The sequence below is a fragment of the Dreissena polymorpha genome, chromosome 1, assembly GCF_020536995.1.
Source record: "Dreissena polymorpha isolate Duluth1 chromosome 1, UMN_Dpol_1.0, whole genome shotgun sequence".
In the NCBI taxonomy this organism is placed as follows: domain Eukaryota; kingdom Metazoa; phylum Mollusca; class Bivalvia; order Myida; family Dreissenidae; genus Dreissena; species Dreissena polymorpha.
The window spans coordinates 162,446,986-162,473,618 of NC_068355.1; the positions used below are offsets into that span (position 1 = coordinate 162,446,986).

The 26,633-nt window shown below is 35.6% G+C and overlaps 1 protein-coding gene across 1 annotated transcript in view; it reads left to right on the forward strand.

Moving 5' to 3' along the window:
- The window catches only part of LOC127863356 (ankyrin repeat domain-containing protein 26-like), a 120,771-nt gene that overhangs the window by 27,650 nt on the left and 66,488 nt on the right, over positions 1-26,633 (forward strand). Inside the window, exons 9-15 of the mRNA XM_052402868.1 lie at positions 6,909-7,147; positions 8,643-8,735; positions 9,702-9,780; positions 12,091-12,117; positions 17,708-17,874; positions 21,339-21,386; positions 25,219-25,275. Of these exons, the coding sequence (XP_052258828.1) occupies positions 6,909-7,147; positions 8,643-8,735; positions 9,702-9,780; positions 12,091-12,117; positions 17,708-17,874; positions 21,339-21,386; positions 25,219-25,275 (710 nt within the window). The remainder of the gene's footprint in view (positions 1-6,908; positions 7,148-8,642; positions 8,736-9,701; positions 9,781-12,090; positions 12,118-17,707; positions 17,875-21,338; positions 21,387-25,218; positions 25,276-26,633) is intronic.

Here is a 26,633-nt window from a genome sequence, read left to right on the forward strand (position 1 = left end):
AACTGGGCTTAATGCATGTGCATAAAGTGTTGTCCCAGATTAGCCTGTGCAGTCCACAAAGGCTTATAAGGGACAACACTTTCTGTCTGAACATTTTAAACTGGAAAGTGTTTCCCCTGATAAGCCTGTGTGGATTGCACAAGCCAATCTGGGATGACAGTTTACTCCCATTGCTTGAGCCCAGCTCTCACAGAAGGTGGCTCATATAGAAATAATTAACCTCCAGACACATTATCAGGAGAGAAATTCTTGTTTACAGTCTGTCAGTCTTTTATTTAAGTCAAGTGACCAATTGCCTATTACAGTGCAATACATGCATCGTTGTTGGTATAACACCGTAAATGTATCTAGTTACGCAATGATTTCGCAAATTATACACAAAATAATTGTCTGTTGGGTTCAAGAGATATTTACAACCAAAACATTTTTTTCAAATACATATAAGTGACTGTCTAAGATGAAATATAAAGAAATGGACATATGTCAGTTATTTTATTTTATGATATTAATGTTTAATTGACGTAATCAATTGGTAGTTAAGCTCGGCATATTGCTATAGTTTTTGATTTAGCTTAATATATTTAATTATCAGAATGACTATTGACATTTATTTTATGTAAGGAAGTATATTAATTGATTAAGGAGGCAGTAAAAATGCAGAAATGCGATAAAAAAATGTCATAGATCTCAATCTTGGAACTCAAATAAAAAATTTGGGAATGTTTGCAGGAACTTTTTCATGGTTATTTTGAAAATTTTGTGTAGTTCACCAAGTCTATAAGACTGTCTTATTTTCTGACCTCCTAATTTCTGTCAGGCAAGAGACTCAAATGTTTGTTTCATCTCACCGTTTCATGATGTGTCACTTTGTAGTTTTTCTATTCAGTCTTTACCTTGTCCTCTTTAGTTAGCTTTTTATTTGTGTTATAACCCCCATGAAAAAAAGAGGTATACTGCTTTGCACATATGCGTTGATTGTTCTGTAAATCAGAGGTAAAAAATTGAAGCCATATACAGAGCTCCAGATAAGGGCCGTACAGCCGTAAATACGGCTTTTTCATGAAGGTTTACGCATTTATTTTTATAAACTGGACGTACAATTACGACTTTAATATCCCTTTTACGCATTTACGAAAAAAATCTGGCCTTACCGATAGGTCTGCGTCAGCGCGGCGTGATTTGTTGGTCTATTACCTAACGGAGCTTTTCATTAATTCAATTAACCGAAAAGTTGCGGACTGGGTTCCGGTATTATTGTCTATTCTGTCGCATGATTTCCGATAGCTCGTAAACCCGTATAATATATACATATAATGGCTACATATGGTCATCTAACCATCCTGACATTCAATCTGTAAACCCAGAAAAAGACATTGTCGCCCTGATATTAAACGATTCGATTGCATCGGTGGCGGATCCAAACAAAAAAAATTGAAGATTGCAAAACCAAATATGATTGGCTTGTCACCGAGAAAATAGAGACGTTTTACGGTTAAATTGTGAAATTTGCTATGCCAACTTTGACAGTTAACTGCTAAAGCAATGATTCTTTTGAGATGAGACAGTGACATTAGTGTTCATTTACTTATAGCTTACTAGTTGGCTTGTGTTTTATTGTCAAGAAAAATGTAGAAATAGTATTAAGTCATGAGTTGTAATGTGTAGTTGTATTTGCATCATAATTTAGAATGGAAACCCTAATTAAGTAACTGTTTAAGAAGCTAAATATATTTATTATAATTGCTGCAAATGTTTCTGTAAAGTCAGTTTTTTTTATACACCCTTTGATATCCAAGAACACGGGTAGTACAGAACTACCTGTATTTTTAGATAGGGCAGTACAGGTACTAATTGATTTTAAGCGCTACTCCTTTTCTTTCTGTCAGTGGCAGTACCGTTACTAATTTCACAAATCCTTATCTGGAGCTCTGCATATAGGCTTGTTATGTGAAAATTTCTTCCACACAATATCTATTGAATGTGAAGCGTCATATAATAAGTATTCTGGTAAGTCTTCACAAAAGATGACCCATAACAATTTTTAAATCAAGAAATCAATGGTCAATGTCACAGGTATGACTTTGCTGCAAGTTAGGGGATAACATGCTTTACAAACATCTGTTGTATGTGAGTCAATATGATTTGTATGCAGGCATATTAAAGAACACAGGTACAGTAAAATAAAGAATTGGGAATATGGGAAAGCTTTAGTGTTGAGCTTATATGTATGTATGTAATAGTTATGTTGTTGAGCTCTAACATTTGTATATACACGTTATGTTGTCAAGCTTGGATATTTGTATACAAAAGTTTTACTCTGTTTTAAGGACAAAATCCTATTTTTGTTAGTATTCAATATCATGAAAGGAAACCCTGTATATTTCAGGTGTTCAAGGTAGGTTACAATAGTTCTGTCAAAAATTATTATTTACTTAAAAATAAGCAGAACTCTGGTCCTTGCAATATGAATCATAATGCTGTGTGCTATATAATAGCAGAAAATGTTTAAGAAATATTTAAATATTGCATCTATTCATAAAGATTATCAGAGGTCCATTCTACTCTGATGTGCTTTCTTAATATGTCTGAGCTGAAATGCAAATATGTATACTCTGGATCGCCAATTTCAGACCTCTAGGAACTACTCTTTTAGTCTACTCTTTCTCATGAAATGTATACATACAGACTCAAAAATAGTCTTTGTGCTTCAGAATAATTTCAATAAGAAAATGATAATAATTATGAAAAGCTGATAGTGATCTAAGTTGCTTGATATTGGTGTATAAAATTTAGGTGCAAGCATGTGCTTGCATGCCTGCCAATTTAAATAATGTATACTGTTTATTAATGCTTATATAACTTTTACTGTAAGGCCTTACCCTTTTTTTCTCTTTCTTTGACTTACATAGAAGAGGCAAATTGACCCAGCAAGTTTTATGGAAGAAAGGAACAAGTATTGTAATTTGTTTCAAAAGAGTTTAAGATTTTTTTTAAGTGCACCATGTAGCATTTGGATACTAGGAAGCCTAATTTTTCAAAACGGAGACAATGAATTTTAGTGTGAATGTTATAACTTTGAAGGTTGTACATGTAACTTAAAACTAACAAGAAATATACCATCACTTTTCTAACATACTGTATGTAAAATAGAACAAAAATTTAACAGAAAGACATACATGTTCAATTAACAGAAAGACATACATGTTCAATACAGAAAGACATACATGTTCAATTAACAGAAAGACATACATGTTCAATTAACAGAAAGACATACATGTTCAATTAACAGAAAGACATACATGTTCAATTAACAGAAAGACATACATGTTCAATTAACAGAAAGACATACATGTTCAATTAACAGAAAGACATACATGTTCAATTAACAGAAAGACATACATGTTCAATACAGAAAGACATACATGTTCAATTAACAGAAATACATACATGTTCAATTAACAGAAAGACATACATGTTCAATTAACAGAAAGACATACATGTTCAATTAACAGAAATACATACATGTTCAATTAACAGAAAGACATACATGTTCAATACAGAAAGACATACATGTTCAATTAACAGAAAGACATACATGTTCAATTAACAGAAAGACATACATGTTCAATTAAAATTGTTCAAGCCCACCCTAAATAGCAAAGAATATTCCAATGCAATAATTGTTGTAAATTTGCTTGTGTTGTCAAGTATGTGAGATCAAGTGTTAGATGATACCAGTTGCTTATATTGTAGGCAATTGCATTTGTGTATAAAATGTTCCTGTTTAACTCTTTCCCCCATAAGAAGCAAAGTGAAATGCCTTTTGCAACAATTAAGAACAGCCTGCGAGTAACTCCCAGTCTGTTCAGGTTTTATTCTGTTTGCTGCTCATCAGTATCTAAGGTTTGGGGACAAAGCCTTTAAAATTTTAATCTAGTAAGAAAGGTCTTTAATTAAATTTAACTTTCAAAGAAACCACAAACGCGTGAAAATACATATCTAAGCGGTAATGGGTTAACAGAGAAAGTCAGCTATGCAAACATCATTGCTTCACAGTTATCAGTCAATTACTATAATACAATACTTTTTTACCTGATATTCTGCTTTTGTGAAGCTAATTATTTGTTATTGAAGTTCAGCAGTATGTCCTTCCTCATGTAAACAAAGTAAAACATATCTCTATTGAATGTTTTCATTTAGAGTTTTCTTTCCAAATAAACATGTGTGTGTGTACGTTTTAATATATTTTTGTTAAATATTTTATATACATTTGAGGTTATTTTCAAAAGTTTTCAACAGATAAATGTTGTTGTTTTTTTATTCTATTTTTGGTAAATTAAAATTGAAATGGTATACTCATATATTAAACTTCTGTTTCTATAAATGCTGTTTATGATGTTGGTTTTGCTTTAATATTTTGACATGGCACATTATATTTAAAACTTCTGTGCAGCCATTCCAATGTTGCTTGTGTTGCTTGTAGTAGCGGACTCCAGTCGAAGGAAATCTTCCCCATTTCGCAAAGTGCTTGTCAGCGCAGGTGACCTTGAACTTAAATAGTCACTCAATTAAGGGTGTCTGGTCAGCACTCTAGGTGTTCTGTAGCATATCTTTATGCCCTTATGCAACTGTGTGGTGCACATTGCCTCTAGTGGGCAATCTTGCATTTGGAAAGAGAATTTGTAAACAGAATATTTGTATATATGACCCATGTTATGTGCAAATGGTCTTAAGCCCTTGGCAGCCAGCATTAACTAAGCTGCACTGATCAGGCTGTGAAATCACGCAGTTGGTGAGGAGCTACACTGACCGCAAATTAGACCTCAAAACCTTTAGTGACTTTAAACCCAATAGGGTAGCTCCTGACTAGACTGCCTGACTGCACAGGCTGATCTATTGAGCTACACTAGCCGTATATGGCACAAGACCCATTTTGGTGTGACGCGGCTCATACACAAACTTCATATTTCATCTTTTGAGTTAGTCATGAAATTTTACAGGGCAATACATTTTCTCTAAGCACAAGTGTGAATAAATTATGAGCAGGGAACTTGAACTGTTTATAACAGTTAACAGTCATTTTTAATTCTATTAATTTTAACTTGACCCTAAAACATAAAAAAAAAGGTAAAAATAAGTACTAGTAACTTATTTCGGCAGTGCAAAAGGTGGCATGTGTACCACATATATCTTAAATTTCCTCCTTATAGCACAGTAAATTTGTGTCTTGTTCTGATAAAACTGGGCATAATGCATGTGCGTAAAGTGTCGTCGCAGATTAGCCTGTGCAGTCTGCACAGGCTAATCAGAGACGCCACTTTCCGCTTTTACTAGATTTTTGGTAAAATGGGACTTCCTTTACATGAAAAAATATCAATAAAGCAGAAAGTGTCGTCCCTGATTAGCCTCTGTGGACTGCACAGGCTTATCTGGGACAACACTTTATGCACATGCATTTTGCCTAATTTTCACAGAACAAAACACATTTTATAGCCATTCATGCTCTAACATTTTATTTTGATACAGTTTAAAGGCGGAAGTGGCTTCTGAGTTTCAGAATAAGTGGTAGAGTAATATTTTTCTTTATGGTAGCAATGGTATTTCTGGTGGCACATTGGTTGTTTAATTTTGTGATAGGGGTTTCGGTATTTAGCGTGTATTATGGTAGATTTATAATTGTTTCACTCTCCATAAGTTAAATGTATTGCCGGTTTATAATTTTGAGCCATTGCATACCATGACAGATTGGATCATGCCAAAGTAGGAAAAATAATAAAAGGCTTGTAAAAGAAACACACTCACTTTTAACAATGATGTTATATATTTTATCATAAAATATTATTTAATATCAATATTAAAATAATTCACGAAACAAATAATTTATTTTGTAATTGAGTATTACTGTATTAAGTTTTTTTTTCCTTTACAGAGTTAATGTTTAAAAAAAAATCATAATGCAATTGTACTAATGTTATCATTTGATGTTGATTGCATATAATTAATATCAAGTTTGATCTTCTTATTGCTTTGATGTTTTTCCTTCTGTTCAGCTTGATGCTTCAGCTGTTATTGAATCTTGTATTTTTTTAACTGTGTATAACAGAATAATATTTTCTTTTAATTTTTTTTTTTTTTTTTGTATAATGGTTGTGACCTAAAACTTAGTTTTAAATAAGCCGTGTTCTGACAAAACTGAGCTTAATGCATGTGCGTAAAGTGTTGTCCCAGATTAGCCTGTGGAGTCCTCACAGGCTAATCAGGGATGACACATTCCGTGTTTATGGAATTTTTAGTTTCAAGGAAGTCCCTCCTTACCGAAAATCAAGTTTAGGCGGAAAGTGTCGTCCCTGATTAGCTGTGCAGACTGCACAGGCTAATCTTGGATGACACTTTACACACATGCATTAAGCCCGGTTTTCTCAGAACACGACTGGTTTTATGTATTCTTTTTGTGGTTATCATTCACTTTTAATGCCATTTCCAAATGTTAACGTCAAAACACATAGTTAAGGTTTTAGTGAATGTTTATGCCATTCTTTTTTAATTGCTTATAACCTAATTTTGTCATTTTTCTGGAGGATTAAAGGAAGTAAAAAAACACTTCCCTCATTGTAATGCCAGCATTGGGTTTTAAACAAAGCGTATCAAGTTGGAAATACATTAAATACTTTATATCATTATTATTTGTGGGACATTTATTTTTGTTGATTTTGTGGTTTGAGCTACCCATTCGTTTAACACAAAGACATTGGAAAATGATCGTCGCAAATTCCTCTTTTTGTGACCCCAGAAATCCACAAATGTATGTGTCCAGAAAAAAGTCATAAAAAAATAGCACACACAAAATTTCATGCCAAGGAATGTTTTTGATTTAACTGTAAATGACGTTTTCATGTCATTGTTTCCAGGTGGGATAACACGGCCCATGCTCAGTCGTACTCCAACCCCAGACGCAGATCTGAGGGACTCACCACAAGTTATGAACGGGCCGAAGACGTCTTCACCCTCAAAAATCCCAGTCAAAAAGCAGCCTTCGGGCGCGTCCAATACCTCAGTTGATGAGGATGTCTTGGATGACAGTGACGAGGACGGGGAGGACATCAGGCGGCGCGTGTCCTTCAGTAACAAACAGGACGTGCGCAATATTGTGAGTCTTGTAGCCATATTATTTTTTACTCTGTGTAGATAGCTTAATACGTAGAAATTGTGTTCAGAGCATGAGACATAGGTAGATAAAGATTCAGTATACTTACATGTGTGAATTGTTTTATGAATGATACAAATGAGCCGCTGTTTGGGAAAAAACGAGCTTTATGCATATGCAGTCCGCATAGGCTAATCAGGGATAAATTTTTCGGCTTGTATAGTATCTTAAATCCATTCTAGAAGGAAACTGTTTTCTCTGATTGGTATGACACTTTAAGCTCATAAAGCCTGTATTCCCAGAGTGAGGTCCTTACAAGAATAGGCCACTATCTCAATGTTTTGTTGTTATTTATGTTGTGAAAAAAACCTACAGCACAAACAAAACAGAGTACAAATATTAAACACTATTCAAGTGTATAATTTATGCCAAAACAGTTTATAAGTATCTTGTTCATGATGGCAAGCTATTTATAAACAAATATTCATAATTAAAATCAAATTACTGTGAAACCAATATTAATTGTCAGGCATTAATTTTTGTCTATTTCGGCAGTGGACTGAGTGAAGAATTTTAGATCCTAACGAATAATAATTATGTCAAATGTTTAGACAGAATTAAGACTGTATTACCATAGGCATGAGACATTAAAATCCAATGTAATACACGCATACATACTTCGTCTGTTTCGAAGTAAAGATAAATCCGGTTTTGACACAAAGGGGTGCACATTACACTGTGTACGTAACTGACACGTGGCATTGCTGTAAAACGCTGACGCAATTAAGTTGTATCAAATTTGTTAATGTAGAATAGTAATGATTAGCACTAATTGTTTACAACTTCATTACCCATTGTGTGTATAATGTTTTTGAAGGGTGTTGACTAATTGGCAATTGGCTTCGTTGTTTCAAACACTTATTAACGGTAATTCGGTCCCGCTAATCTGCTAATGATAACAATGAACTTGTCAATGGCATACAATAATAAGGGCCCATTACTATAATCTGGTAAGAAAAGACTAATTAATTGTCATGTGACAAACAGGACTCCCGATTGTCCTCTCTTTTCCCCACCACAATTCGTCGCAACCGCGATTTATCGCGGACAGGTATTTCAAACAAATCTTATATTGACTGGCGCCTTTTTTTGTTTAAATCAGAAGTTGTAGATGAAATTTTGTGCTGACTAAAATAAATTGTTGCCCAGTATTTGAACCTTGTTCTGGCAAAACAAGGCTTCATGCATGTAAATGTTTGTCCTGCAGATACGCTTGTGCAGTCTGCGCAGAAATGACACTTTCCTGCATTTAATGGTATTATTTGATTTAAGGAAGTCTCTTGTAAACAAATCCAGTTTAGGGGCAGAGTGTTGTTCCTGATTAGCCTGTGCAGACTGCACAGGCATATCTGAGATGACACTTAATCACATGCATTAAGCCCAGTTTTTTCAAAACCCAGCTCATTTCTAATCACCTGCTCCCTACATTTCTCCACAGACTGACGAGGATGACACAGACATAGAGGATGAGGAGGAGGAGGAGGAAGAGGCGGTGCCATCCAAGAGACCCAAGATGGCCAACCCTCAAGATGTAAGCATTTGTACCAAACTTTGTGTTCTTGTGTTCTACTGGCAATATAGATTACATCTTAGGATTTCTGGATTTATTTGCATTGTCCTGCACATTAATAATTCGCAGGGATTCCTCTGGCTTGTCTTTAGCAACATAAGCCTCTCTTTAGCAAAATTCTTTTTAATTTATCTATATTAAAGGGGCCTTTTCACAGATTTTGGCATGTTTTGAGGTTTGTCATTAAATGCTTTATATTGATCAATGTAAACATTAAATTTTAAAAGCTACAGTAAAAAATCAAAAATAAAATTTAAAAAAGGAAAAAAAATAGCCCGCAGCAGGGCTCGAACCAGTGACCCCCGGAATCCTGAAGTAAAAATGCATTAGCCAACTGAGCTATCCTGCCAAGCATACATAAGATGCGTATTTTATAGTTTATTTAAGCAATCTTCGTAGTTTCACAAATTTAAACGACAACAACAGAACTCTCCAAATTTTTCAATCGTTGAGCGTTGCAACGCTTTATAATTTTTAGGTTCTTAAATCTTCAAAAGATGCATATAATGGCTATATTAGACCATGGTAAATGTTCAGCAATACTGTTTCCTCACAAATATCATAACTAAACCGAAAATTTGCTAATGTGAAACAACTTTTTTCAATTTTGTCAATTCACCAAACCGTGAAAAGATCCCTTTAAGGGTATTTATGAAGAAAAAGCTGTAGCCAAAATATATTTTCTTAAGCCAACTTGGCCAATAGCTAGCCACTTGCTTATTTGACCAATGGCAGAATAAGCCAGCTCCAGGCTGTGTCACAATTTATTTGTATACCTCACCATGTTTTGTACCTTGAGCATGTAAATGCTTGCATGCAACAATTGTTTGTTAAAGAAATGTTAATTGAAAGTCCCATAATCAGAACTTTGAACCCTAATTTATGTGTCAATTAAAAAAAAAAGTTTACTTTTAATGTTTACTTCAGGAAGCTGATGGATATGTTCCTACGGCAACCACTTCTGCAGCAGCAGCCGCAGGAAAACTATCTCAGGACAAATTTCAAGGTAGGGAAACATTAAGGCTCTTGTATAGGCTCTTTGTGTAATATATGATAACAAAAGGCATGTGAAAGCAGCAATTAAAAAAGAAATTCAAACTTCATATTTGATAACTTTTTAATAAAAGCAGCCATTTTTGAAGGAATCACCTTGTTAAGTAGCATCTTTTTGTGTCACCCATAAGTGGATTTTAAATGAATTTTTTGTTTTAATCTTGATTTGTATTGTTTTATTATAAAATTAAGGTTTTAAATTTATTGATAACTATACTAATGTCTGTAGATCTAATTGATATCTGAAAACTGTCACAACATTTCTCAGCTATTATTGATGTTTAATCATTGTCAATAAATTATTATCATTATCAAAAGGAACATAATGATTGTTAAAAATGTTGTTATTTTTAAGACGAAAATGTTATTAATTTTAAAACGAAAAAAAATTCACAAGCGTTAATTTTTGAAATTCTGCTGATTCAGCATCGTTCCAACCTGGTATGTGTTACTTTAGATTTAGGATGCTTCGTTAGACTATTGACTTAAAGACTTCTATAACTGAGCCGCGTTATGCCCAAATGAGTCTTATGCCATATGTGACCTGAGTAGCCTCAGCCCAGCCTGCGCATCAGCAGGCAAGGTTTCATGGTCTCATTACCAGACATATTAGCTTCTGACAAGACTGCGCGATTGCACAGTCTAGTCTTTAGCTACGCTGGCCGCATATGGCATAAGAGCCATTTCCCACTTTGTGGCTCAATCACCAGATATTCAAAGAATATTAACTCTGTACAGTTTGCTAGATACTATTCTATGCTTTGAATTCTTGTACTATATCAGTTGTTAACAATTCATACGCTAAGTACGTAGATGTAAGTTTTCTTACAGAGGAACCTCTACATTTGCAGCTTTATCTCATATATATTAGCCGCTCTCTGGAAAAACTGTTCTAAATGCATGTTTAAAGTGCCCTCCCAGATAAACCTTTTCAGTCTGGGCTTGTTAATAATGGAAGACACTTCCCACTTAAACTGGATTTTTGATAAGAAGAGATTCCTTGAAACAAAAAACACAATTCAAACAGAAAGTGTCGTCCCTGATTAGCATGTGTGGACAGCACAGACACAATCAGGAACAACACTTAATAAACATGCATTAAGTCCTGTTTTCCCAGAAGGTGCCTCATATATTTTTAATTTGTCTTCTGTTTTTCACTTCCTTTTTATGCCCCCCTTCGAAGAAGAGGGGGTATATTGTTTTGCACGTGTCGGTCTGTCCGTCGGTCGGTCCGTCCACCAGATGGTTTCCGGATGATAACTCAAGAACGCTTTGGCCTAGGATCATGAAACTTCATAGGTACATTGATCATGACTGGCAGATGACCCATATTGATTTTCAGGTCACTAGGTCATAGGTCAAGGTCACAGTGACTCGAAATAGTAAAATGGTTTCCGGATGATAACTCAAGAATGCTTACGCCTAGGATCATGAAACTTCATAGGTACATTGATCATGACTGGCAGATGACCCCTATTGATTTTCAGGTCACTTGGTCAAAGGTCAAAGTGACTAGAAATAGTAAAATGGTTTCCAGATGATAACGCAAGAATGCTTATGTTTAGGGTCATGAAACTTCATAGGAACATTGATCATGACTGGCAGATGATCCCTATTAATTTTAAGGTCACTAGGTCAAAAGTTAAGGTCACAGTGACTCAAAACAGTTAAATGGTTTCCTGATGATAACTCAAGAATAATTAGGCCTTGGATCATGAAACTTCATAGGTACATTGATCATGACTGGCAGATGACCTATTTTGATTTTCAGGTCACTAGGTCAAAGGTCAAGGGCACAGTGACAAAAAACGTATTCACACAATGGCTGGCACTACAACTGACAGCCAATATGGGGGGGCATGCATGTTTCACAAACAGCCATTGTTTTTTTAGATTTAGATGTTTCTCTTTCCAATCTTGCTATACTTCATTCTAGAAGGATATTTATTTTCCAATATTATCAAACAAAGTTAACCCTTTACCCCTTAGATACGTATTTTGACACATTTGTAGTCCCTTAAAAAAAATCACTTAATTAAATACCTTTCTTACTAAATTCAAGTTTTAAATGCTTAATTTCCAACCCTTAATTACTGATGAGCAGCAAATAGCATAAAACCTGAACAGACTGCCAGTAACTCGCATGATGTTCTGGTTTAATGCTGATTGCAAAAGTTATTTTCACGTTGATTCTAATTGGGGAACGGGTTAAAGGTTAAGAGCTATTGAAATATTTTATTAACATAACACTTGACTGTCACAGATGATGATTATGTCAATACAGAAAGAGGTAAGCTAGTGTTGATGGTTCCCCCAGACAACTGTGCTGCTGTCATCACAGTTTAATGTGTATGTGCCAAGTTTTATATGGGACCAGTGTTAGTTTCCACATTCATTCACATCACATTTGTGTGTCGCCCTCAATCACAATGTCAACTGGTGGTGGATTGATTTGCTGTGATTTTTATGTACAATATTTGTTAATTTGTCATCGTTTTTGGCTGAGAATTGTCTTTTGAAAAGTGTATTCACTGTAATGGCGTACAACAAATGTAGTTTTTTTGTGTGATCGCCTTTTGTCCTTCTTCTGTTGTGAGTCTCTGTCGTGCATTTTCAACATTTACCTTGTTAAGAGGCCACATTTATTGTCCAATCTTCATAAAACTTGGTCAGAACAAGTATCCAAATGATATCTTGGGCAAGTTCCAAAATGGTTCTGGTTAGTTGAACAACATGGAAGCCACATTTATTTCCAATCTTCATGAAACTTATTCAGAACAATTTTGTTCCAACGATATCTTGGATATGTTTGAAAGTGGTTCGAGTCTGTTGAAAAATATGGCTGCTATGAGCAGGGCATTTTTCCTTATATGGCTATAGTTCAACCATGTTAACACTCTAGAAGTCACATTTATAATCCAATCTTTATGAAACTTGATCAGAACATTCTTCTAATGAAAGCTCTGCCAGGGCTCGACACTAGCGGTGGTCCGTTGATCCGGAGTCAGTAAAAAATAGGAAGGACCAGTGAAACTAGAAATTTGGTTGATCTGTCGGATTAGTTAAAAATCCTGGCCAGCTTATTGTGAAATACTGGCGGAATGCAGTTTTCATCAATAAAACAACTTTATATGTTCATAACTAAACTTTTGGGGGGAGCATATAGTCGCTGCTTCGTCTGTCTGTGCGTGTGTCCGTCCGTCTGTACACAATTTTTGTCCGGGCTATTTCTCAGCAATTAATGACCGGAATTCAACTTAACTTTATGGGAAGCTTCACTACCAAGAAGAGATGTGCATATTATCAGCCAGTTCTGGTTGGATGATTTTTCACAGAGTTATGGCCCTTTGAAATTTTCCATTAACTGTACATATAGTGCAATTCTTGTCTGGGCTATTTCTCAGCAACGAATGACTGAAATTCAATGAAACTTTTTGGGAAGCTTCACTACCAATAGGAGATGTGCATATTATCAGCCGGTTCTCGTCAGATGATTTTTCACAGAGTTATGGCCCTTTGAAATTTTCCATTGTACATATAGTGCAATTCTTGTCCGAGCTATATCTCAGCAACTTATTACGGCAATTCAATTAAACTTAATGGGAAGCTTCACTACCAACAGGAGATGTGCATATTATCAGCCGGTTTTGGTCGGATGATTTTTCACAGAGTTATGGCCCTTTGAAATTTTCTATAAACTGTACATTATTATAGTGCAATTCTTTGCCGGGCTATTTCTCCCCAACCACTGACTGGAATACAATGAAGCTTTATGGGAAGCTAGCTTAACTACCTTGAGGAGATGCGCATGTTATTGGTGGGTTTTGGTTAGCTGATTTATTTAGAGAGTTATGGCCCTTTGAAATTTTTAAGTTGCTTAACCATCTATCGTATTATTTTGTCCAAAGTTATGCCCCTCAAGATGTAGTCTTTTATCTGAATATATAGTGCAATATTGTGACAAAAAAAACGTTGGGGAGCATCACCCGTCTCAGACGGGTTTTTAGTTAGTGTCAAGCCCTGTCTGTTGAGTTCAAAAATGGTTATGGTTTGTAGAAAAACGTGGCCGCCAAGGGTCGTGAGATTTTTTCTTCTATGGCTATAGTAAAACTTGTTGGCACTCACATTTTTATTGCAATCAAAATGAAACTTATTCAGAACACTTTTTCTAATGAATTTTCCGTAGAGTAAAAATATTCTTCTGGTTTGTTGAAACATGGGCACTGGGGGGGGGGGGGGGGGCAGTTTTCCTTAGATGGCTGTTCTTGTTCTGAAAACTTGTTGACACTATATTAGCCACATTTATTGACCAATCTTCTTGAAACTTGGTCAGAACATTTGTCCCAATGAAATCTCTGCTAAGATTGAAACTATTAGTCACTTGGGCTCAAAAAACCTAGGTCACTAGGTCATATTAAAAAAAAAGAGTTTATACTGTAAAAGTCACTTTTTTGGTACAATCTTCATGACTCAGTTCCCACTTTTTCGGATCTCAGTTATGCGCCTTAGGGCCCACAGCCCTCTTGTTTATAATTAAAAAAAATTGTTCCATGTTACCAATATTGACAATAAACATGTATGACTTTTTGAATTGTTGAACATCTGCACTCACTATTTCACCCTGCTGTTTTATTCTAAAAGCACTCAATGTTAGTTATTCTTTTGTTCTTATTATTGATCGGTTATAATGAAGAAGCTGATTTTTGTGATGATAGAGATAATGATGATGATGACGAGGAGGAGGAGGGTTAATTCAAAATGGAATTGCTATGGATGATATATACTTTTATGCTCCCACAAAATTGTAGGCATTAGGAATTGCACCATAAATAACAAGGCTTGTGTTTTCAACTTGTCCTACTTCTGGGTGAATTATTTTGAAACTGTTACAGCTGTATGATCTTAAAATCACGTGAAGATCAAGATGGCCACGCCTGTGCAGAAACAGGTATTATTCTCTGTTTTTTTACACTTTAATACTTTTGTTTAATTTTAAATGCCGCTGTCTTTGCAGCCGTAACAATAAGAAAGTGATATGGATTTATTTCCTATAAATATTCGCTTTGTATCTCAAAGTTACTCACTATGAGGTTTCTGTGTGGAAACTGAAATTTTGTGATCCCTATAAGAAATTTTGTAGCAAGTAAAGTCATTATAAAGAGCGATTATTAAGATGAAATAAAGGCTAATCGCTTTCTTGCTTATGTGGCTGGAAAGTGAGCTGCATTTAAAATATTAAGAAAAGTAATCCATGGTATAAAACAGCGAAAAATGCCTGTCTCCGCATGGACGTCGCCATCTTTATCGTCAAGTGATTACCCCCTCTAAATATGTAGTTGATCCGAAGAAGGGAATTATATGTGTCACAAGTTGCAGAACTATGGCCCTTTGTCATTTAATTTGTTCCTACATTTTTCAAGCCAAAACAAGGTGTATACTCAACTTCAAAATGAACTGCTGGGCTGGTCTTGCTCAAACTTGTACAGCTATATATCTTGAATGTGTACATGATCATCAATAAAGGATTTGGGCTGCAAACAGTTTTGACAGTGTTATCACAAGTTGTCTATTTTTATGCCCCTGGATCGAATGATCGGGTTTTGTATATTGTTTTTGGCCTGTCTGTCTGTCATTCTGTCCCAAAACTTTAACCTTGGTCATAACTTTTGCAATATTGAAGATAGCAACTTCATATTCGGCATGCATGTGTATCTCATGGAGCTGCACATTTTGAGTGGTGAAAGGTTAAGGTCATCCTTCAAAATCAAAGGTCAAATATATGGCTTCAAAGCTGCACAGTATGGGGCATTGTGTTTCTGACAAACACATCTCTTGTTCTATTTTATAATTTAATTATAATAATCCCTGAATAATTTCACAAATGAACCCTCATGTGAAGGTGATCATGAAGTGAGGAATTAAAGATTTAACAGATTTTGGAAAAAAATATCGTACATTGTCATTTGAAGTATACAAAGATGATTTTATGATGGAAGCCAGTCCTATGGCTATTGCATTTATTTTGTATTTGAACATGTGTTGTGTAGGTGTCATAGTCTGTGACACACTCTTTTAAATAGACATTATTTTCTTCAAGTTAACATTATAAAAAGTGTATCATATTAAAATGTATCTTTCATATTATTTAGTATTCTAACAGTGTGTTTGTTTACATGAGTTTGTTTACCATGCTTTTTATGTCCCCCACTATAGTAGTGGGGGACATATTGTTTTTGCCCTGTCTGTTGGTCTGTTGGTTGGTTGGTTGTTTTGCGCCAAATTTAACATTTGCAATAACTTTTGCAATATTGAAGATAGCAACTTGATATTTGGCATGCATATGTATCTCATAGAGCTGCACATTTTGAGTGGTGAAAGGTCAAGGTCATCCTTCAAGGTCAAATATATGGGTCAAAATCGCTCATTTAATGTACACTTTTGCAGTATTTCAATATTGAAGATAGCAACTTGATATTTGGCATGCATGTGTATCTCATGGAGCTGCACATTTTGAGTGGTGAAAGGTCAAGGTCATCCTTCAAGGTCAGAGGTCAAAATTATGTGGACAAAATCGCTCATTTTATGAGTACTTTTGCAATATTGAAGATAGCAACTTGATATTTGGCATGCATGTGTATCTCATGGAGCTGCACATTTTGAGTGGTGAAAGGTCAAGGTCAAGGTCAGAGGTCAAATATATGTGGCCCAAATCGCTTATTTTATGAATACTTTTGCAATATTGAAGATAGCAACTTGATATTTGGCATGCATGTGTATCTCATGGAGCTGCACATTTTGAGTGGTGGAAGGTCAAGGTCATCCTTCAAGGTCAAATATATGGGTCAAAATTGCTCATGTAATGTCACTTCTGCAATATTGAAGCTAGCAATTTTATATTTGAAATGCATGTGTATCTCATGGAGCTGCACATTTTGAGTGGTAAAGGGTCAAGGTCAAGGTCATCCTTCAAGGTCAAACGTCATATAGGGGGACATTGTGTTTCACAAACACATCTTGTTCTCCTCTTGAGTAATATCAGAACATCTAAAGCTTTAATGTTGCGTTGCTCTGGAAAAATTGGGATTAATGCATGTACCTTTAGTATAGTCCCAGTGAGCCTGTGCAGTTTGCACTGGCAAATCAAGGACGACTTTTGCTGCCTAGACTGTGTTGTTTTTTTTTAGTGACTTCCTGTGTACAAAAAATTCAATAAAGTGCGGAAATTGTTGTCAGTGATTAAGCCCTGTTTTCCCAGAGCAAGGCTCAATTATTTTTACCTTCAATTCTGTGAGAATAAGATCTGTTCCTAACTCAAGGTTTGTTAATTATGGGTGTGAGTATGTTTGCCTTTTTTAAACCCTAAAAGAACAATCTTTGCTGTCTTTTGAACACTTGGATTCGAAACAACAAGTTTTATAAATGAGCTCTTAATTACAACCTTTTTACAAACCTCCCTACTCTTTTAGCATTATTCATCACCAAATGATAATTATTAGTTTTGTTTTTCACCCACTGATATGCATAACAAAAGAAGCTCAGTTTTAAGTTTGAGTGCTTTAGGTACTTATCTCTGTAAATACTTCTGATATGTGTGTACCATAAATTGGAAAGTTTAAACTTACTTTAAAATATAAATTGATTATTAAACTTGAAATATAATAAGTTTTGGTGCCCTTTATTTGATAATGAGAATCAAACCAGAAGCAAGTATATTAATTTAAGCTCATTTTATACAAGCATAACAAAAACATTGGACAACAAAACTGACTAATTTCCTTTATAATCAAAGAAAAGCTCACACAAATGTGTTTTACCTCTGAATGGTAAACATTAATATTATAAATCATCTCAGTTATGGGCATGTTCATCCCTGTCAATAGCCATGATGCGAGATCTGGGCTTGCAAGGCGCTGATGATGATCTTCAAGACATCAGTGACGATTATGATGATGAAGATGATGAAGAAGAAGTTGATGATGAAGGTGACCTTTCTGAGGGTCACAGCGACAGGCAGCAGCCTAGCACTCCACGGGGAATCCTTAAGAAGGTTCTGTAACTTTTGACTCACTTGTCTTGCGCCTTCCTAAATCAACCAAATTTGTATGCAATTTTTTAGGATTTTATCTCAGTTTCAAGGATTAAGATGCAATTTTAAGAATTAAGACTCATTTCTAAGGATTAAGGCTTAGTTTTAATGATTTAGACTCTGCAGTTTTAATGCTTTAGACTCAGTTTCAAGGATTTAGACATAGTTCTTAAGGATTAAGACTCAGATTAAATGATTTAGACTCAGTTTCAAGGCTTTAGACCCACTTTAAGGATTTAGACTTAATTCTAAAGGATTAAGACTCAGATTATATGATTTAGACTCAGTTTCATGGATTTAGACACAGTTTCAAGGATTTATACTTAGTTCTCAAGGATTAAGACTCAGATTATATGATTAAGACACAGTTTCAAGGCTTTAGACTCAGTTTCAAGGATTTAGACTTAGTTATCAGGGATTAAGACTCAGTTTCAAGGATTAAGACTTACCCTAACCCTCAGTTTCAAGGATTTAGACTTAGTTCTCAAGGATTGAGGCTCAGATTATATGATTTAGACTCAGTGTCAAGGCTTTAGACTCAGTGTCAAGGCTTTAGACTAGTGTCAAGGCTTTAGACTCAGTGTCAAGGCTTTAGACTCAGTGTCAAGGCTTTAGACTCAGTGTCAAGGCTTTAGACTCAGTGTCAAGGCTTTAGACTAGTGTCAAGGCTTTAGACTCAGTGTCAAGGCTTTAGACTCAGTGTCAAGGCTTTAGACTCAGTGTCAAGGCTTTAGACTAGTGTCAAGGCTTTAGACTAGTGTCAAGGCTTTAGACTCAGTGTCAAGGCTTTAGACTAGTGTCAAGGCTTTAGACTCAGTGTCAAGGCTTTAGACTAGTGTCAAGGCTTTAGACTCAGTGTCAAGGATTTAGACTAGTGTCAAGGCTTTAGACTCAGTGTCAAGGCTTTAGACTCAGTGTCAAGGCTTTAGACTAGTGTCAAGGCTTTAGACTCATTGTCAAGGCTTTAGACTAGTGTCAAGGCTTTAGACTCAGTGTCAAGGCTTTAGACTAGTGTCAAGGCTTTAGACTCAGTGTCAAGGCTTTAGACTCAGTGTCAAGGCTTTAGACTAGTGTCAAGGCTTTAGACTCAGTGTCAAGGCTTTAGACTCAGTGTCAAGGCTTTAGACTCAGTGTCAAGGATTTAGACTAGTGTCAAGGCTTTAGACTAGTGTCAAGGCTTTAGACTCAGTGTCAAGGCTTTAGACTAGTGTCAAGGCTTTAGACTCAGTGCCAAGGCTTTAGACTCAGTGTCAAGGCTTTAGACTAGTGTCAAGGCTTTAGACTCAGTGTCAAGGCTTTAGACTCAGTGTCAAGGCTTTAGACTCAGTGTCAAGGCTTTAGACTAGTGTCAAGGCTTTAGACTAGTGTCAAGGCTTTAGACTCAGTGTCAAGGCTTTAGACTCAGTGTCAAGGCTTTAGACTCAGTGTCAAGGCTTTAGACTAGTGTCAAGGCTTTAGACTCAGTGTCAAGGCTTTAGACTCAGTGTCAAGGCTTTAGACTAGTGTCAAGGCTTTAGACTCAGTGTCAAGGCTTTAGACTCAGTGTCAAGGCTTTAGACTCAGTGTCAAGGCTTTAGACTCAGTGTCAAGGCTTTAGACTCAGTGTCAAGGCTTTAGACTCATTGTCAAGGCTTTAGACTCAGTGTCAAGGCTTTAGACTCAGTGTCAAGGCTTTAGACTCAGTGTCAAGGCTTTAGACTAGTGTCAAGGCTTTAGACTCAGTGTCAAGGCTTTAGACTCAGTGTCAAGGCTTTAGACTCAGTGTCAAGGCTTTAGACTCAGTGTCAAGGCTTTAGACTAGTGTCAAGGCTTTAGACTCAGTGTCAAGGCTTTAGACTCAGTGTCAAGGCTTTAGACTCAGTGTCAAGGCTTTAGACTCAGTGTCAAGGCTTTAGACTAGTGTCAAGGCTTTAGACTCAGTGTCAAGGCTTTAGACTCAGTGTCAAGGCTTTAGACTAGTGTCAAGGATTTAGACTCAGTGTCAAGGCTTTAGACTAGTGTCAAGGATTTAGACTCAGTTTCAGGATTAAGACTCAGTTTCAGGATTAAGACTCAGTATCAATGATGAAAAGTTCATTGATCTTACTATGCAATCACTTGTTTTAACCATAGACATATTACCCATAGTAAGTTGGTAACTACCCAGACATATTACCCATAGTCAGTCAGTAACAACCCAGACATATTACCCATAGTCAGTCAGTTACTACCCAGGCATATTACCCATAGTCAGTCAGTTACAACCTAGACATATTAGCCATAGTCAGTCAGTAACAACCCAGACATATTACCCATAGTCAGTCAGTTACTACCCAGACATATAACCTGTAGTCAGTCAGTTACTACCCAGACATATTACCCGTAGTAAGTCAGTTACCACCCAGGCATATCACCCCAGTCAGTCAGTTACTACCCAGACATATTACCCATAGTAAGTTAGTTACCACCCAGATATATTACCCCATAGTCAGTCAGTTACTACCCAGACATATTACCCATAGTCAGTCAGTTACTACCCAGACATATTACCTCATAGTCAATAAGTTACTACCCAGACATATTACCCCATAGTCAATAAGTTACTACCCAGACATATTACCCCATAGTCAGTCTGTAACAAGCCAGATATCTTACCCCATAGTCAGTCAGTTACTACCCAGACATATTACCCCATAGTCAGTCAGTTACTACCCAGACTTTTTACTCGTAGGAAGTCAGTTACTACCTAGACATATCACCCATAGTAAGTCAGTTACCACCTAGATATATTACCCATAGTAAGTCAGTTACTACCCAGACATATTACCCCATAGTCAGTCTGTAACAACCTAGACATATTACACATAGTAAGTTACCACCCAGACAAATTACCCCATAGTCAGTCAGTAACAACCCAGACATATTACACATAGTTAGTCAGTTACCACCAAGATATATTACCCATAATGAGTCAGTAACCACACAGACATATTGCCCCATAGTCAAGACAGTTACTACCTAGACATATTACCCTTTTCAGTCAGTTACTACCCAGACATATTACTCATAGTCAGTAAGATACTACTTGTCTCTATCCGTAAGTGACAACGGTGAATAACCAGAATATGCATTTATAATGCCTTCTGATTCAATTATTTGTCTGCTGTTAGTGCTATAATTAATTGATTTGTATGCATGACAACAATGTTTTATAGGTTTCATAGGAAGAATTAACTTAGTAGTTATTAAATTATCTTTTAGGATATTGCTTTTAATTAAATGATTATTTTCTCATAACATCAGCATATGGAATCAGTTAGTCCTATCAATAATAAATGCTACATTGATTGATGATAAAATGGTCCAAGGTTTTGATTTGAAAACTGTTTATTTCGTCATCTGGTCACCATTATTTTTCTATGAGAATGTTTGTTCTTGTTTTTCAGTCTGAGAATGGGAGACCTCCGTCTAATCAGAGACCAGTGGAGTCTGATGTAAGTGAGGCACCTGATGATTATATGTGTCATGTTCTTAGAAAACTGGGCATAATGCATGTGCGTAAAGTGTCTTCCCAGATTAGCCTGTGCAGTCTGCACAGGTAAATCAGGGACGACACTTTCCGCTTTTATGACATTTTTCGTTTTAATGAACTCTCTTCTTAGCAAAAATCCAATTTAGGCCGAAAGTGTCTTCCCTGATTAGCCTGTGCGGATTGCACAGGCTAATCTGGGATGACACTTAACGCACATGCATTATACCCAGTTTTCTCAGAACACAGCTCATATAAACTCTTGAATCCTTGATTTTGCTTAATGGTATCATCAATCATATCATCAATGTTTTATGTTGCTGAAGTTTCAATATATAAGGATGTCTCTTTCACTTTTTGGACAAACTTAAAAACCATCCTTAATTATTAGTGTTCCAGAGTAGCATGATTTGTTTATAAAAATGACTTAAAATTAATGAAAACACTCTGATTTTCAAAATCTTATAAAATCAAATGCAATGGAATTTTATATTGTGTTTCTTAATGTTATGGCTGTCCTATTTATAAACCAGTAAGCACAGCTTCAAACTGCAGGCAATAAAATTCCAACAATCCGATATTACCTTAGTTAATAGACCATTTTGGTCTCTCATCGTCAAACATTAATATATATTTTTTGTAGACTGGCTACCATTGAGTGTCATAATTTTGTATAGTAGTAAAATGTTTTATGCTCCAATTGGATGAAAGAAATTTAGGGCAAAGAAATACAAGCATGTGTTAAACAGTTGATTGAAAGATTTGCCAGTCAGTTAAAGAATTATCTAGTAGTGAACAAGTAAATAAACAGTTAAAAGACAACTACCAAATGTATTTTGAGTAATAAATCTTTTGAAAAAAACACAAGACTTACTATAATGTCAAATGACAGCAGTTGTGAGCGTTCTTTAAATCATAAAGTTATCTGGTGAACTAGAGTATATATTACATATAATATGATAATGAAAAGTTGTATAAGGAGGACTTTACACATTATTTGGTGACCTACAAATCTCATTTAAAAACAAATCTGAATAAAACAAGCCATTCTTTGGACTGATTTTCCTTGGTGTTTTGAAGCAAAATGTTTTCTGGTTACTGATGAGTTACTTAGTACAGCGATTGTTGATTGATATGAACTGATCAGTTAATTAGTACAGCGATTGTTGATTGATTACTGGTTACTGATGAGTTACTTAGTACAGCGGCGATTGTTGATTGATTACTGGTTACTGATGAGTTACTTAGTACAGCGATTGTTGATTGATATGAACTGATGAGTTACTTAGAACAGCGATTGTTGATTGATTACTGGTTACTTATTAGTTACTTAGTACAGCGATTGTTGATTGATTACTGGTTACTGATGAGTTACTTAGTACAGCGATTGTTGATTGATATGAACTGATGAGTTACTTAGAACAGCGATTGTTGATTGATATGAACTGATGAGTTACTTAGTACAGCGATTGTTGATTGATATGAACTGATGAGTTACTTAGTACAGCGATTGTTGATTGATATGAACTGATGAGTTACTTAGTACAGCGATTGTTGATTGATATGAACTGATGAGTTACTTAGTACAGCGATTGTTGATTGATATGAACTGATGAGTTACTTAGTACAGCGATTGTTGATTGATATGAACTGATGAGTTATTTAGTACAGCGATTGTTGATTGATATGAACTCAGGGTTCGACATTAACTTTTTTTACTGCCAGACCATCGGACCAGCTCCTCTTAAAATGTACTAGCCCGAATATGATGTCTACTAGACCATAAATGACATAGCAAATAAACAGAATTGTGTCGTGTAACTGTTTAATCAGGTTTTATCAGAAAATAATTAGTGAACACAAGAAAGTTATTTTGATGCACAGAGTAAAATATAAAATAAAACTATTTAAGAACATAAATTGTTTGTTGTAATTTCACTGTTTATGATCAGTTAAACAAATGATGTCTGTACAGCAGGTGACATTTATTAAACGTTATCAAATTCTGGCCTCCTTGACCGCTGTGCTCCATGCTACCACAGCTCCAATGCCCTTTTCCATCATAATCTGTGTCAGTTTTACCGTCGGATTCTTCTTTATTAACTTATTTGTGTCGGACGAAAATCCAATCTTGAACAAAGTCACTCTTTCAATTACATTCTCTCGTCTGCTACGCCAAAATGTTTACATTGACGATTCCGATTTTCGATAGAAGTCGTAAAAACATGATGTAAAGTTCTACGACACTGCAGAAAATCATTAACTATTTCAGTGCTGGAACCGAATTTTGAAGGTCTTTGCAAACAGTTTGGATCCAGATGAGACGCCACAGAACGTGTTGTCTCATCTGGATCCAAACTGTTTGCTATTCTGATAGTATTCTTTGAACAAATTTGAAGAAAATGCTAATTTTAGAAATTCAGCAGACAACATTTTAGAAGACTACAAATTTCCCAGCATGCAAAGGGTTAATATTCATGACAATTTTACCAATGGAAACAAGCTATTTCTGCGGGAAGCTCTCCTTCGCGTCTAAAAATAGCGATGAATCATGTGAATGCTCCGCGTTTATTTATATACGCTAGTTTTGTTCTGATGTAAATAATGGATACAATAGTTTTTTTACACGTTAAGAGAAAAAGGTTTTCGGTTAGTTATAGTTATATGAATCAGTATAGATTTTGTATGTACGACCAGTCGGACAAGCTAGCCCACAGTTTTACTAGCCCGACCACCGATCTTACTAGACAATGTCTGTCGGACGTGCCTTAGTGTCGAACCCTGGAACTGATGAGTTACTTAGTACAGCGATTGTTGATTGATATGAACTGATGAGTTACTTAGTACAGCGATTGTTGATTGATATGAACTGATGAGTTACTTAGTACAGCGATTGTTGATTGATATGAACTGATGAGTTACTTAGTACAGCGATTGTTGATTGATATGAACTGATGAGTTACTTAGTACAGCGATTGTTGATTGATATGAACTGATGAGTTACTTAGTACAGCGATTGTTGATTGATATGAACTGATGAGTTACTTAGTACAGCAATTGTTGATTGATATGAACTGATGAGTTACTTAGTACAGCGATTGTTGATTGATATGAACTGATGAGTTACTTAGTACAGCGATTGTTGATTGATATGAACTGATGAGTTACTTAGTACAGTGATTGTTGATTGATATGAACTGATGAGTTACTTAGTACAGCAATTGTTGATTGATATGAACTGATGAGATACTTAGTACAGCTATTGTTGATTGATATGAACAAGATGAGTTACTTAGTACAGTGATTGTTGATTGATATGAACAAGATGAGTTACTTAACACAGCGATTGTTGATTGATATGAACTGATGAGTTACTTAGTACAGAGATTGTTGATTGATATGAACAAGATGAGTTACTTAGTACAGCGATTGTTGATTGATATGAACAAGATGAGTTACTTAGTACAGTGATTGTTGATTGATATGAACAAGATGAGCCTTGCTCTGATAAACAGGGCTTTATGCATGTGAGTAAACAGTTGTTCAAGATTAGCCTGTGCAGTGTGCACAGAATACTCAAGGACAATTCTTTAAGACTAAACTTGATTTTCGCTAAGATGGGACTTCCTTTTAACAAAACTTACCATGAAAGCAGATGGTTGCATGCCTGATTAGCCTGTGCAGACTGCTAATGCTAATTTGGGACAACACTTTGCTCATACATTAAGCCCCGTGTTCCCAGAGTTAGGCTTCAGTAAAGTGTAACTGCACATGATATACAAGCTGTTGGTTTCCAGACCCGTAGAATGCTGGTCCAGGCAGAGATCCACCCCGTTGCTGGCCCCTACCCTCAGGTGCCCCCTCTGTTCCCCTTTGTTTCCCTCACCTATATCTTTACTGTGCATTACTTTTAGTAAATAAGTTATATTTTTCTTAGCTTAGCAGTTGTTGTTAATATTTAGTTCCTGAGTTTAACTTAAGTTTGGCCTATTTACATTTTGCATGTAACATTCAGTTGTAGAACATTGTTTACTTTGTTTCATTCAAAAAAATAATTGTTATACTAATTGATAACACCCTATGCTATAATTTTACAGATCTGAATCGGGACTGTCCTGCCTTGTTGGACACTTACAACAATCTTTCACTTCACATTTACTTTAATCATTAGTCAGCCTAGTGCTCTCAAAAACTATTGTTAATTTTTTGCCAATTTAGACAAATAAAGTGTTTAAGAATGTTATTAGCACAAACGTTCTCCATTTTGTGGAAGTAATAACCCAGGTGGGCATGACCTCATATATTGAATTGTGGGTATGCCTCTTTTTGACCTCCAATTGAAACAGGGGTTATCCCATTATACATGCGTAAATCATATAAGGCGATGAGCTTGCATCGAGCACTGTTCTTACTTGACCAATAGTGAAGTAAATTTATATTTAGATTGAAGCAACATGTTAAATCTTATTATTTAATTGGGCTCAAACAGTGTTAATTTATGTGAAAAATCAACTCTTATTTGTCTGAACATCATTGCTGTCCAAAAAAAACCAGTTATGTTTTCCTATTTATTTTTAGCTCATCTATTTTTTGAAAAGAAATTGTGAGCTATTGGCATCACCTTGACGTCGGCATCTGCGTCGGCGTCCGGTTAAGTTTTGCGTTTAGGTCCACTTTTCTCATAAAGTATCATTGATATTGCTTTCATACTTGGAACACTCGCAAACTACTAGTATCATAAGGGGACAGTAAAGGACAAGTTGCATAACTCTGGTTGTCATTTTTACGGAATTATGGCCCTTTTTTGACTTAGTAACTTTAAATATATGGTTAAATTTTGTGTTTAGATCCACTTTACTTCTAAAGTATCAAGGCTATTGCTTTCAAACTTCAAATACTTTCATGATATCATGAGGGTACTGTACCTGGCAAGTTGAATTTTACCTTGACCTTTGAATGACCTTGACTCTCAAGTTCAAATGATTAAATTTTGCTAAAATTGCCATAACTTCTTTATTTATTCTAGATTTGATTGATACTTTGACATAACAACTCTTACCTGACATACCACAATAGACTCCACCCAAACCATCCCCCCCCCCGAATCCCCCACCCCCAAAATTATAAACAAAAATTAAAGATCATCTAACATCTAATAAATGACCACCACACCCTCACACTATACCCCCCCCCACCCCCTCCCAAATTTTTT